The 14,959-nt window shown below is 53.2% G+C and overlaps 1 protein-coding gene across 1 annotated transcript in view; it reads right to left on the reverse strand.

Moving 5' to 3' along the window:
- Window positions 1–10,745: 10,745 nt before the first annotated feature.
- CSPG5 (chondroitin sulfate proteoglycan 5) overlaps window positions 10,746–14,959 on the reverse strand; it is a 38,980-nt gene continuing 34,766 nt past the window's right edge. The window contains exon 5 of the mRNA XM_075923021.2: window positions 10,746–11,275. Coding sequence (XP_075779136.2) covers window positions 11,114–11,275 — 162 coding nt within the window. The 3' untranslated portion in view covers window positions 10,746–11,113. The remainder of the gene's footprint in view (window positions 11,276–14,959) is intronic.

Below are 14,959 nucleotides of genomic sequence, written 5' to 3' on the forward strand. Positions count from 1 at the left end.
CGGAACCTATTCAATTTATTCAGAAATGATCTGGAGACGGGGTAAACAATGAGGTGGCAAAATTTGGAGATGATACTAAACTCAAGAGAGTTAAGTCGAAAGCAGACTGTGAAGAGCCTCAAAAGAATCTCACAAAACTAGGTGGCCACGCAACAAAATGGCGGATGAAGTTTAATGTTGATAAATACAACGTAGTGCACATTGGAAAACATAAACCCAACTGTATGTATAATATGATGGGGACTGAATTAGCTATTTCCACTCAAGAGAGAGATCTTAGAGTCATTGTGGAGAATTCTCTGGAAACATCCACTCAGTGTGCAGCGGCAGTCAAAAACGTGAACAGAATGTCGGGAATCATTAAGAAAAGATGAACCAGGGCAGGGGGTGTGTGTGTCACCTCTCTCCGTGTGAACCCTAACGTCTTGATGATGAGGTAACTAAAAAGAATCCAACCCCGCCGTATTTCTTTTTGATGGGGGGAGGGCAACGTCAAGTTCGCGTAATGTTAATTTGAACATGGGTACTGCCCAGCTGCACTCACTTGAAGAGGAGTAATTTTACGAGGGGCACAGGGAAATACAGTCACTCTAGCTCTCTCTGTCAAATCGTTGTCAGCACGAAACAGGGGAGCTAAGCCCACGGCAGATCTGGGGAGGACAGAGGTGAATTTGGGTCTGCAGGGAGCAATGTGTCTTTGCAACGGAAGGGTGGGTATTGTTAATGAGCGAAGGGGATACAAAAAAACCACCTAGTGTCCACCGTGGAAGGAAGGGAAGTTGATCCCTCAACCCCTTTTCCTCTCCTTTATTATCCCCCCGTCCCTTGCTCCAGAGCTTTCGCTGGTGACTCAGAACTCCGTCCTATTTTGTTTCGAGTAATCCGGGCTCGTCAGAGAGAAGAAAGGCTCCTTGTCCGGAGGTTCACGGCCTCATCAGCTCATGTGTCCAAGACAGAAAAGAGGGAGACGGACAGAGCTGGTTTGTATGCCAGTTCCCTCTCTTCTGTACCCTCTCTCCTCTGCCAGCCACTGCTCTGGCACAAAAGCCAGTCTCCCCTCCTGGCCAACCAAGCATCTAAATTGAATAGCTGCCTGCAGCCTCTCCAATTAGCAGTGATTAAACATCGTCTTACCGCGCATGTGTCATTCTGCTGAATGGGAGGCACATTCCTTTGCGGAGACTGTGAAGTGGGTCCAAGTGACCCATTTGACACGGTGTGGCACCTCTTACCCTTCCCTGCCCCCTCTCTCTCGCACAGCAGACACACCCCGGGTGGGAACCAGTCTCCTCAAATGTACCTGATTACCCAGGCTGTCACTCACGGCCTTCCTAGGACTAGTGCTACCTCCCTCCCACACAGAACCTGCTCTTCGCTCCCTTCCCACCCCCACCTTATTGATAGCAGACACTGTGTTATTAAAGCGGAGGGTGCAGAAAACATTGGAGGTAACAATTAGCAACACACTTCATAAACTTTTGCCCTCACACCAGCTAGGGAAGGTTCATCCGCCTCATTATACCCATGGGGAAACCGAGGTACAAAGCAGCAAAGTGATTTGCCTGAGGCCCCAGAGGGAATGTGTGTAAAAGCTGGGAATAGAACGCCGGCTTCCCATCACGTCGTGCTGCACCGTTGGGTCCAGGCCGGTACAGGGAGGATGCTAGAGAAAGAATTTGTCTCCCTTCGGGGAAAACAGACTCCATGGATCTGGATGGACTGGGAAACTCAGTGGCTCAGACTATGTCGCTGAGCGTAGTATAAGAACCTGGAGAGACTAGAACTGAATAGAATTGTCTAGGGCGGGGGGGGAGGGGGGACCTATGACCCAAGGGCCAAATCTGGCTCCTGAGGCTCAGGGCTCCCCCTAGCATAGGGGAACTGGCGTTCCAGCCCCGTAGTCCCCTCCTGCCCAGACTCTGCACCCCCACTCTGCTCCTGCACCCTGCCTCCTGTCCAGCTCTCTCCCAGCCTGTTCCTGAACCCCCACACTCACCAACACCCAACCCACTCCTGCACCCTCCCTCCCGCCCACACCCCAAGCCCGCTTCCACGCAGCCCCCTCCCACACACTGAAATACTCGGTTTTGACCCTGCCCCACAAAATCTACTAGCCTGACCCCACAGGCATGTGCAAGGGGAATATGGTTTTTTTGTGTTGCTTCTCACTTTTGTATGGTCCCCAGGTGATTTTTCTGTGGGTCAGTGGCCCCCAACCCAAAAAGGGTCCCAACTCCTGCTCTTGTTGATAAATGTAAAGTAATGTACATTGGAAAACATAATTCCACCTATAGATGCAATATGATGGGGACTAATTTGGCTACAATTACTCAAGAGAGATCTTGGAGTCATTGTGGATAGTTCTCTGAAAACATCCACTCAGTGTGCAGCGGCAGTCAAAAAAGCAAATAGAATGTTAGGAATCATTTTAAAAAAGATAGAGACTAAGACAGAAAATATCTTATTGCTTCTATATAAAACCATGGAACGCCCCCCATCTTGAATACTGCGTACAGATATTGTCACATCTCAAAAAAGATAGATTGGCATTAGAAAAGGTTCAGAAAATGGCAACAAAAATGATTAGGGGTTTGGAACGGGTCCCACGTGAAGAGAGATTAAAAAGACTTGGACTTTTCAGCTTAGAAAAGAGGCGACTAAGGGGGATATGATTGAGATCTATAAAATCATGACTGATCTGGAAAAAGTGAATAAGGAAAAGTTATTTACTTATTCCCACAATATAAGAACTAGGGATCATCAAATTAAATTGATAGGCAGTGGTTTAAAACAAACAAAAGGAAGTTTTTCTTCACTCGGCGCACAGTCAACCTGTGGAACTCCTTGCCAGAGGATGCAGTGAAGGGTAGAACTTTAACAGGGTTCAAAAAAGAGCTAGATAGATTCATGGCGGTTAGGTCCATCAATGGCTATTAGCCAGGATGGGTAGGAATGGTGTCGCTAGCCTCTGTTTCTCTGGAGGTGGGTGACGGGGAGGGATCACGTGATGACTCCCTGTTGTGATCCCTCCCTCTGGGTCATCTGGCATTGGCGACTGCTGGCAGACAGGATCCTGGGCCAGATGGACCTTTGGTCTGACCGGGTCTGGCTGTTCTTACGTTCTAGGGGAAGCTAAGATGAAGCAATTTACTTTTTCTTTGGGCTTTCTAAACACCCGTTGTGTGAACGGGGGCTCCCTTAGATTTACTCCTCTCCTCCAGCCTGAAGCCTGCCCTCTGTGACTCCTCTGTACCCCACTGAAGTCCATGGGCACGCATGAGTGTAACAGTGGCCAAATTTGGCTCCTAGACACCCAGCTATTGACAGCCCTGACTCTGACCCTCTGCATCGAACCTCCGCGGGTCCTGGATGGAGAGCGGGTGGGGGGGGGGGTTCCCCAGGGTGACTCCACTCCAGCCGGGGGGAGGCCAGGCGTGGATGCAGTTTGGCTTTCTTCCAGCTGCTCTCTTCTCCGTGCTCGTCGTAGCCTGCGCTGCTCTGAGCCGCCCGAGTAAAAGGGATCAAATCTGGGTCAGGCAGTCTCCTGCAGAAGGGTAATTACAGGTGAAAGCATTCCCCCTCCCCCCCCCGGAAGCCCTGCAGGGTTGCTACCCAGGCTGCGGGGAGGGGAGCAAAGGCTCAGCCAGCAGAGAGGGCTCCTGGGACCAACCTCCCCCCTGGCACATTCAGAAAGCGTGGGCAGAGATGCTCTTGCCAGCAGTCAAGCAAACTCACTCCCCCTAGAGCTCATCCCTCACCTTGTTTGTCCAGCAGGGGGTGGGGGGGTCTCTTTTGCTCCCTCTCCAACTCCCCCCAGCGGCAGCAGTTGTAGTTACTTTCCTCACTGATGCGCCGAGCCCAGAGGTGCCAGGGCCAGGCGCCGAGGAGGCTGGAGGGGCCAGGCCTTGCACAAATGAAGCGCCGAACCTCTCCTTAGCGCTCGCTAGGGAAGCCAAGACGGCGCGGGGTCCCTCTGGCCACTGGGGCTCTTGTTTGTACTCACGGGTGTAAATAAGAACATTTATACTTCCGCAGAGGAAGGCTTTTCCTTTCGTGCAAAACGGAAGCACGTGGCCAGCCAAATCCACAGCGCCCGGCTCTTACCCGACGTGGCTCGCAGGCCCCCACCCTTCACACAGGACGTTTTTCTAACAGTGCGCTAATTGCTTATTTTTCTCTCTCTGACGGACACACAAGGCTTGGCTGGAGGACAAATTCCTCCTCGAGGAGTCATCGATAGATCCGGGCCTTCCCGGGGACCGCGAGCTGAGTCGCAGGCCCGGTTCTGCTTTCCCCACAGCTGGGAGACAGTTCTTGACAGATGCTGGGCGTGCCCACGCCATCCCCACTCCCACAGGAAGCGAGATTCTGATCGCGGTACCGTGAGCGTGACTCTGGAGCAATGAAACAAACGGCGCGAGTCTCGATTTGCACCCATGGGGGTGAGAACAGACTGAGCACAGATGGCAGGCTTGGGACTGTCTGTACCCCATTCCTACAAACAACCTCCCCCCCACGCCTTTGAGTTAGGGCTGTGTGCCAACGCTCCAGCTGTGCCCCGGGGGCCTTGCACATCTGGGTGGTTACTGTAGGCCCCAGAGGCTCGCGGTGAACCTCCCCACTGCCTCTGACCTTTTCGAGAAGCCATGGCCACAGCTTACGGAGCCATCCCCATCGTTGGCAAAGTCAAACCCCTCTGTAATCCCAGCCTCCCTTTCCAGTGTGTGGGGCAGGTTGGGGGAACCCCAGCCCACCCACTTCTCCCAATTCCAGCCCTGGGACCCTAGGGTGTCTCTCTAGGCTGTTCCTCTAGCCCCAAAATAGCAGCCCTTTCTCTGGGCCACTTCTCCAAATGCTCGCCTTGTACCTTCTCCCTAGTAGCTGAGTGAAGCTTTCCCACTTCAGCCCAAACACTCTTTCAGGCCTCAGCTCTCCAGCAGCACCCTTCCTCCTCTCAGTCCTTCCTTCTTCTCCTTCCCCCTCCCTTAGCCGAGGGGAAGCCTTTTAAAGTAGCCCCGCAGGCCTTAATTGGCTGTAAGTGCCTGATTAACCTGCTGCCTCAGGCAAGCTCTGAATTAGCCTCAGGTGCCTGCTGAGGCCACCGTCTCTGGCAATTTATTCAAACTATTCATCCAGCTCCCAGTACGTCAACCCTCCACCAAACCAGCCATCCTGGGTCAGTCACAGTTGTTACATTTCATATTGCCCCAATGCAAACTGTACATAGCAAGGACTAACTCCAGTTGCAAGTGTCCTCTGAAGAGCCATTGTGCTGCATCTGGAAGACGATGGTCAAGCATTCAGGTGTGTAACCCTCCAATTTAAGGGCTGACTTGAGGGTGAATGTCAGTACAACCTGAACTACAGCGTTGTTACCCACACAACCCCAATACAACAGACAAGACCACCTGAGTAAGGAAGTATTGGGCTACCTCCCACTCTCGCACTGCCTTATTCCAGGGTCACTCCTGCGTGGTCTCCGTAGTAAAGGAGAGCAGAAGCTGGCTTGGGGTGTTTGTTCCTAGGGGGCATGCTGAAGGGGAGCTCCGCGGCCCAGGTGAACACCCCAGACCAGGTCAGTATATTGTACGACAGTAGCACGGAGGAGAGGCAAAGACCAGAGCCAGGGGCTGTAGACAGCAGCAGTAAAGGTCCTGTCTACCCCAGGGAGCTCATGGATTAGGGTCGGACACACGCCAACATTCTTAAGGGTCCCAGGAAGGCAGCCATAGATCAGATCTGGTGGCTTGGTGGCCCAGATGTGGCTCACTGGACAGCACCCAGTTTTGGTAACAAAAATCTTCCACCCTTATGAGAGACTTGTCTTTTCCCAACCCTTTATTGTCACCAAAGAGCCAGTGCGGACTCTGTTTGTTTTGTTGAGAGAACTGGCTTCTGCCATTATCTGACTCTCCTAAAACACCAGACTGGAAGGGACCTCGAGAGGTCATCGACTCCAGTCCCCTCCCTCACAGCAGGACCAAGAACCGTCTAGAGCATCCCTGACAGGTGTCTGTCCAACCAGGCGATTCCACAACCTCCCTGGGCAACTTATTCCAGTGTTCCAGAAGTTTTTCCTGCTGTCCAACCTAAACTTCCCTTGCTGCAATTTAAGCCCATTGCTTCTTGTCCTATCCGCAAAGACCAAGGAGAACAATTTTTCTCCCTCTTCCTTGTGACTCCCTTTTAGATACCTGAAAATGGCTCTCATGTCCCCTCTCAGTCTTCTGCTTTCTAAACTAAACAAACCCAATTCCTTCAGCCTTCCCTCATAGCTCATGTTTTCTAGACTTTTAATCATTTTTGCTGCTCTTCTCTGGAACTTCTCTGTCTCCACATCTTTCTTGAAATGTGGTGCCCAGAACCAGACACTATACTCCAACTGAGGCCTAATCAGCACCGAGTAGAGTGGGAGAATGACTTCTCGTGTTAATGCATCCCAGAATCATGGTTACTTTTTTCGCAATAGTGTCACACTGTTGACTCATGTTTAACTTGTGGTCCACTATGACCCCTAGATCCCTTTCTGCCATACTCCTTCCCAGACAATCGCTTCCCATTCTGTATGTGTGAGACTGATTGGTCCTTGCTAAGTGGAGCACTTTGCATTTGTCCTTATTAAACTTCATCCTGTTTACTTCAGACCATTTATCTAGTTTGTCCAGATCATTTTGAATTTTGATCCTATCCTCCAAAGCACTTGCAACCCCTCTCTGCTTGGTATCATCTGCAAACTTAGTAAGCGTAATCTGTACGCCATTATCTAAATTATCGATGAAGATATTGAACAGAACCGGTCCCAAAACAGATCCTTGCGGAACCCCACTTGTTATGCCCTTCCAGCATGATTGTGAACCATTAATAACTACTCAGAAAATGGTTATCCAGCTAGTTATGCACCCACCGTATAGTAGCCCCATCTAAATTGCATTTGCCTACTTTATTGATAAGATCATGCTAGACTGGGTCAAATGCCTTACTAAAGTCTAGGTATACCACGTCCACCACGGCTCTCTTATCCACAAGACTGGTTACCCTATCAGAGATTGGTTTGACATGATTTGTTCTTTACAAATCTATGCTGGCTGTTACCTATCAACTTTGTTACTTATCACCTTATTATATTCCAGGTGTTTGCAGATGAATTCCTTAATTACTTACGCCATTATCTTCCCTGACACAGAAGTTAAACTGATTGGTCTGTAGTTTCCTGGGTTGTTCTTATTTCCCTTTTTATAGATAGGGACTAGATTTGCCCTTTTCCAGTCTTCTGGAATCTCTCCCGTCTTCCATGATTTTCCAAAGATGATAGCTAAAGGTTCAGATACCTCCTCTATCACCTCCTTGAGTATCCTGGGATGCATTTCATCAGGCCCTGGTGACATCTCACTTTTCTAAGTAATTTGTAACTTGGTCTTTTATTTTACCTTCTAAACTTACCCCATTCCCACTAGTGTTCAGTATGTTAGGTATCCCATCATCGTCCGTCTTCTTGACAAAAACCAAAACAAAGAAATCATTAAGCGTCTCTGCCAGTTCCAAGTTTCCTGGTCTTGTTTCTCCCTCTTCACTGAGCAATGGGCCTACCCTGTCCTTGGTCTTCCTTGGACAGTGCAGGGACAGGGTTGTCGCTATGACAGAACTTGCTGTGATGAAGCCTGTTTAAAGCAAGTTTGGGTTTCATACACTTGTCCAGCTCTGTACTGTGGTGTCTAACATTGGGTTGGAACATGTTATGACACAGAGCCAAAACATGGGGAGGCCTGTGATGCCCTCAGTGATGTTACTGGCATCACTTCCTGCATCAATTTTGCGTTGGGGGTGTCACGTTACCGGAGTGTAAGGGAAGCAGCCAGGTCACTGCTGTGCCCATATGGGAGTGCTTGTCCCAAAAGTTGGTATGAAGAGGGCCATGTGAGGTGTCAAACAAAAGCTTACTGTCTACTGATTCTGTATATGCTCTTCATATATCGGTATAATGTCTGTGTGTGGAGTTATGGATATGTATTCTGTATGGAGACTGGAAATTTTTCTGTATGTCGTTGAGCAACGGGCTCAGCCTATGGACATGCTAATTAGCAAGGCTCCAGGGACAATAGGTCTCTTAAGTATCAGAGACCCACCTAGGAAGGAATCTAGGTGCCTGGTCAGCGATCATGTGACTGTCTCCAGCTTGGAAGAAGCAAGAGGGGGAATAAATAGGCCATGTGGCTGACTCCATCTTGGTCTCCACACCGGCTCCTGACCCCAGATGCGGCCTCGCAGGGCATCACAAGCCGGGAAGAACTGTGGACCCATCCTGGCATAGTATGTACACCAATGACTTTTAAGCCAGCAGCTATAACATCTCTGCTGCGAGCCTGCATCGAGAACTGGGAGATTCGATGCATGTAGTAGATGATACTGCAACAACCTTACTCTCATGTTTTTTGTTCTTTTAGTAATAAACCTTTAGATTTTAGATTCTAAAGGATTGGCTCAGTGTGATCTTGTGGGTAAGGTCCAGAGGGTAAATTGACCTGGGATCTGTGGCTGGTTTTTTGAAACTGGACAGAACGTGTTTGGTGAAGGTGGGATTGGGCTCTAAGACCCCTCACCTGTGTATGAGGCCTGGGGCCATCTGGGGCACGGATATTGCTGGGGTGTCAGAGGGGTTTTGCTCGTGATGCTTCTGGCTGGCCAAGCCGGCAGCTGGAGCACTCCGTGGGACTGGTTTGTGGCCTATTTGGGAGGGTCTCCAGTTTGGGGGCTATAGAGAGCCCCGAATTTGAGCAATTCGTCCTGAGCAGACGCCCTCAGTGGTGCCCAGACCTGGCCCGGTCCATCACACCTACGCAGTGGAATAGTTTGCTTTTGGGCCCTTAATAATTTCCCTTTAAAAAACTGCCAACGCTCTTCAGTTGTTGTTCCTCTTAGTCTTGCTTTCCCATGGGACCTTACCTACCAGCTCTCTGAGTTTACTAAAAATCTGCCTTCCTGAAATCCATTGTCTCTATCTGACTGTTCTCCCTTCTACTAGTCCTTAGAATCATGAACTTTATGATTTCATGGTCACTTTCTCCCAAGCTGCCTTCCACTTTCAAATTTTCAATCCCTGCCCTGATGGCTGTGCTCAGTGTTTTGTGATCTCTGCTGCCCTGCAGGCATGTGCCCGCCTCCCCTTTCAAAGCTCCGGGAAGTATTTGAGTGCGCTGCTCCGTTTGGGGGAAAAAGAACAAATAATTGGAGTACTTCTGTTCTGCCCTGCACTAGAAACACAGCAGCAGGGAGACGACTGCTACAAGGGGAGGGCTGGAAAGAAGGCTGTGCTGTTTTGACATTCCTCAGCACGGGGAGCTCACAGAGCTAGGGGGGAATCCCAGGAAGCACAGGGATCAGCTCTGCCTTCCCACTACATTGCACTGTGGGAGCTAGCAATGTGGCCATGAAATGTCGATAAAGGGAGGCAAGAAAACCAGTGTGACCAGTTTTCACTTTCAGTGGTTTTTGCAAGTTGACAGCACTTCTGTTACCAAACCTTCCCAGTGTCGACATAGTCTGAGTAAGGACCTCAGGAACTTTGCCCCCTTCTAAAAAACGCCCCCCAGGATCCTCGAAAGCTGGGAGCACCCCAGGGAGGTGGCAGCTGGCTTTAGGAACTGGTGTTGGGAATTCTGCAAGGGGGGGGAGCTCCTTCGGAGTCAGCAATAGACACCTCGGCAGGGTGTCCGACAGTAGCTGCTATTTGATATTCTGCTTAACATGCTTCAGTTGTTCAGCAAGGGGCAGAAGCAATATAATGTGATGTGATGAGGTTACCACAGGACTTGGCCAATGGATCACAACTAGATGTGGCAAACCTCCTGCTGCACTAACATTTTTTCAAATCGGGTGCAATTCAAGGTCCACACACGACTACTCTGAGGACCCCTGAGCTGCACAGACTTTGGGCTGGCTCAGTGTGGGCTGGCACCCAGCATCCGTTTGGCCAATACTTATAAATAGAGTCACAGCTCTTGGGCCTGCCAATGCAAACTGCAACAAGGGCTACAACCACGGCTGTGTGCGATGAGTAATCGACACTTGCCGAGCCCTTTTCAGAGGGGGAGCCGGGTTAGTCTCTTTCAGCAAAACACAACAGGGAGTCGTGTGGCACCTTAAAGTCCAGCAAATTTCTTAGGGCATAAGCTTCCGTGGGTTGCAACCTTAATAAATTTGTTATTTTTAACAGGACCCCTTGGGCTATGTCTACACACGCGGCTTCTTGCGCGAGAAATATGCAAATGAGGCTAAGCGTGGAATATCGCCGAGCCTCATTTGCATACCTAATGAGCCGCCATTTTGGCAGAAGAGGCTCTTGAGCCAGAAGGAGCTGTCTACACTGCCCCCTCTTGCGCAATGCCGTTATTCCTGAAAATAATCGGCGTGGCAGCATTGCGCAAGAGGGTTTTTCTTGCACAAGAAGGGGCAGTGTAGACAGTTTCTTCTGGCACAAGAGCCTCTTCTGCCAAAATGGCAGCTCATTAGGTATGCAAATGAGGCTCGGCGATATTCCACGCTTAGCCACATTTGCATATTTCTCGCGCAAGAAGCCGCGTGTGTAGACGTAGCCTTGCTGTGTTTTGTTGAGCACTGAAAAGGGCAGCCCCCAGGAACCAGGACGGGCATTTGGCCTTCCAATGACTCATTTGACCAGCTCCATCTCCGAGCCAGGGACTACAATTCTCCGAGGGCACTCACACAACAGCCAGAGGCAACCAGCCGGCTTCACTTTAAAAAAATGTTTTATTTCAAGATCTTCCTTTTTTTTGTTTTTAAACTCGTATTTCAAAAAAAGGCGGGGCAAAAGTACAAAAAAAGCCGGTTGAGTCACAGCAAAGGTTTAGAAATCACAGCCGTGGAACTAAGGCAAGCAATATACGGACAGCGCACGGACCAGACAACCCAACGGACACAATTCATCTGAAGAGCATTTCGAGTCTTCGTTTGTATTATTATTTTTTTTTCCTCTGTACAAAACACACCAAAGCATGCCGCGGAGCCGGGGTGGGGACACACGTAACGAAGAGTGAGTAGAAATGGGGGTTGTACACGAGGGAAGGGAGTGTGATCTCGCGCCTCCCGGCCCTTCCCTTCATGTCAAGTTGTTCTGCAGACAGTTCACGCCGGCGTCGGCCGCTTCGCCTTTCCCGTGATCGTGCTTGGGCGACATGGAGTTCTGGATGTTAAAGGATTCCTCTTCTTTCATGCAGGATTTCAGAGAGTCCTGCAGCTTGTGGGGTGCACTGGGGTCCTCCTAGGAAAGAGAGCAGGGGAGGGGGTGGAAACGGGAGAAGCGTGGTCACCGAGGAGGCTGTGAGGGAGGCTAGAGAACCCGGGGGGGTCTTCTCTTTGTTAGCCCAGCACTGAGAAAACGGGGGGGACCATTCCGGGGTAACAGCACTGCAAACAGGAGAAGCCGGCTCCCTCGTGGTGCATGACAGTGAAAGGCTCTGAGCAGGCCTGTCACCCAACCGCATCCTGCCGGCTGTGTGCACACCGCGAGACCCTGCCAGTCAGCTCTGAAACAAACCCACCCGCAATGAGGCTGCGGAGAGGGAACCGGCTTCTCCTTGCAGTGCTGTTACCCCGGGGAGACAGGTCCCCGGTGTCACCACCTTAGTCGTCTACAGGGGAGACACTGAGGCACAGAGCCCCTCTGGGCTGGCAGGAGAGCCAGGAACAGAACCCAGGAGCTGTGATTCCCAGCCCCCCGCCTCAGACAGCACCCCGTGGCCAACAAGCACCCCAACACCACACCCTTCTCGCAGCCGGCCCACGCTCTTCACCAGCCCCACGGTCCTGGGGGAGCTCCTTAGGCAGGGCCCCCGCATGACAGAGGGTGCCGGCAAGGTGTCAGGTGGGCTGCAAGGCAGGTGTCTGGGAGGGAGCTGCAGTGTTGGGGGGAGCGTGAAGAGCACCCAAGGATCCGTCCGTGGGCGCCACATGCAGCAGCCCCTTCCAGTTCCCTTTGTGTATTGCTGCCCTGGGCTGTAAAATCTAGAGCCGTGGTCCCCAACCTTTTGGGGCTGCCGGGTGCCCAGGGGCGGGGCCGTGCATGCGCCAGGGCTCAAGAATAGCTGGGGCCGGCCCTGGTCACTAGGTGAGCACATATAAATACCCCGGCAGGCGCCATGGCACCCACAGGCACCGCGGCACCCGCAGGTACCGCGTTGTGGCCACTGATCTAGAGGGATCTGCAGCTGATAACTTTCCAGCCAAACCTGGCTCCATAGGGAACCAAATCTGGGTCTTCGGTCACTCCCGAAATGCAGACAACTTTTACATGAAAATGAATCCAAAGTGTATAAACATGTAGTGACTCCTGCAGTCTGACTGCGCACAGGGACCCGGATCTGGCCAGTTCTGCTGTGAATGGCAACGAAATACACGAACAGAGGCGGCAGCAGACGTCCGGCTCACTGAAGCCTGCGAGTGAGGCTACTGTTAATCAGCACGTCAGTTACCACGAACACCCAGCTGCACATGTTCAGGCATGCAAACCGGCCCTCTCATACTGGCTCTGTTGACTAGGTAGCTTGGCTCGTTGGTTTGAAAGGGCTGCAGAGCCTGCTCTAGACGATCCCACGGATGCTCGAGGGTTTCGGTGTCCGGTGTAGATGGCATCCCCTGGGCCAGCAGCTCTGGGCTAGCTCACATCTCTGTCCATGTGCCTCGCTCCTGGGTCCTTTCCCAGTCCTGCAGAGATGCCTGGATCCTGCCCCACCGCACCACCTGCTGGGCCAATTCTGCCCCCCTCCCTCCCCCCCCGCCCATAGCCTTTCAGCCCTGCTCTGGCACAGCTTCTGCTTTCTGGCCCCCCCAGAAACAGAGAGTCAAGGCTGACCCTGCCGCACGGACACGCCAGCCTGCCGCCTCTGCTGTGCTGCCCAACTGGGGCACCCTCAGGAGATCTGGGGGGTTAGACTGCACTCTGCCTTCTAGAGACAAGGAGCCAAGCCCCCTCACTGGATGTCTGTTACCTCTGCATGGGCATGCTGCCCCGAGCCACCCCAGGAGGAATCTGCCTCTCGCGAGGGCTGGCCTGGTACTGTGGGCTCTAAAGGCTCACCTGCACTCACAGGTAGCAACTAACATCGCTTCCAGACCTCCCGCCACCAGAGGGTGAGGTGAGCCCAGCCCTGTGAAAGGGCGACAATGTACGGAACCATTTGCAGCCCCACCCTCTACTGGACGGACTCAGGACTGCTCTGCTGTGTGTCATAGCCACTATACGTCTAGCAGATAAAGGAGATTCTCATTTGGCTCATCTCCACGGAGCCTATGCTTTTGGAGGAGGAGGAGCTGAGCTCTGCCCCAGGGCTGCTGTGAAGTCCTGCATGGCCATGGTAGGCAGCCCAATGAAGACCGTGGCAGCGGCAGGCTTGCCGTATAGTTCAACGCCCGGCATCTTGCCGGTGAGAAAGCAAACGCAAATAACAATATAGAGAAAAAAACCTTTGAAAAAGTCCAATCTTTCTACAAGCACCCCACAAGAGGAAAAAGAAAGTGTTCAGCTCCCCATGTAGGAGAAAGCCTGGCTGGCTAAGTACGAGTCGAGGTAGCTGCTAACGGTTAGCCGTCCCTGAACACTTCCTTTTCACTCTTGTGGAGCGCTTTTAGAAAGATTGGCCTGTTTCAAAGGTTTTTTTCTATCTATATTTTTGGTCTTAAATGCAGCGTGTCCGCTCCTAAACACTGCAGGGCTCTTTCCCTCCCGGAGCTCGGGGGCAGCCAGATGATCACGGGGGGGGGGGGTTCCCCTCACACCTGGGCCTGGCTGAGGGGGGGAAGGAAGGGGGTCTCCTTTTTGGGCCCAGCTCGGGGGGGGGGAAGGGAAGGGGCAAGGCCTCTCCTTGTACCTGGGGCCAGCCTGGTCCCGTGCGGTGCAGACCATCAAGTAGATGGTGTGGCCAGCGCCCCCGCAGCCAGGCTGCCTGCCCAGGGACAGCAGCGCGCGGGCATCCTGGGCCCAGCCCCGCAGGCAGGTAGCAGGCGGCTCCGCACCTCCTCCTCACACAGCAGCCTGGCTCGGCCCAGCCTGTGCAACCACCTGCCCGGTATCCTGCAGCTCTCGGGTCTCTCTCTGCACCAATGAAACGTCCCCCTTGTACCTGGGCCGTGTGGCATGGAGCCAGGTGGTCCGCCTGCAGGAGCTGAGGGTGTGTGCGCCAGGGGGCCGGGAGCCGCACGGCACGGAGCCAGACGGCAGAGCACACCTGCAGGAACTGGGGGGGGGGGGGGGGCGTGCCAGGGACCACACAGCACAGAGCCAGACAGCAGAGCACACCTGCAGGAGCTGGGAGGGGGTGCCGGGGGTGCTGGGAGCTGCACAGCACGGAGCCAGGTGGCAGAGCACACCTGCAGGAGCTGGGAGGGGGGGGGGGGGGGTTGGGGGGGGGGGGGGTTGGCATGCCAGGGGGTCCGGGAGCCACACGGTACGGAGCCAGGCGGCAGAGCGCACCTGCAGGAGCTGGGGGGGGTGTGCCGGGGGAGCCGGGAGCCACAGGGCACAGAGCCAGGCGGCAGAACGCACCTGCAGGAGCTGGGGGGTGTGTGTGCCGGGGGAGCCGGGAGCCACACGGTATGGAGCCAGGCGGCAGAGCGCATCTGCAGGAGCTGGGGGGGGGTGTGCCGGGGGCCACACGGCATGGAGCATCTGCAGGAGCCGGGGGGGGGGGCTGCGCTAGTGCGTGCGCGGGAGCAGCACGTTGAAAATCCCCCGGCAGGCAGACGAGACCGGCGGCCGCTTAATAGAAAGCTCGTCCGATGACTCCGTCTCTCTCGGCGGCTGAGCAGCCGGCTACCTGCCAGGAGCCGCGGGGCGGGTTAGCGAATCCCGTGACACTCTCGAAGTGGCTCGCTCGCCCTGCAGGCTTGCTGAAACGCCGTCCCGCGCAGGACGCTTTGCGCACCGACAGGCTCATGGATTCGGCGCCCC

The sequence above is a fragment of the Pelodiscus sinensis genome, chromosome 2, assembly GCF_052426305.1.
Source record: "Pelodiscus sinensis isolate ZL-2025 chromosome 2, ASM5242630v1, whole genome shotgun sequence".
Classification (NCBI taxonomy): domain Eukaryota; kingdom Metazoa; phylum Chordata; order Testudines; family Trionychidae; genus Pelodiscus; species Pelodiscus sinensis.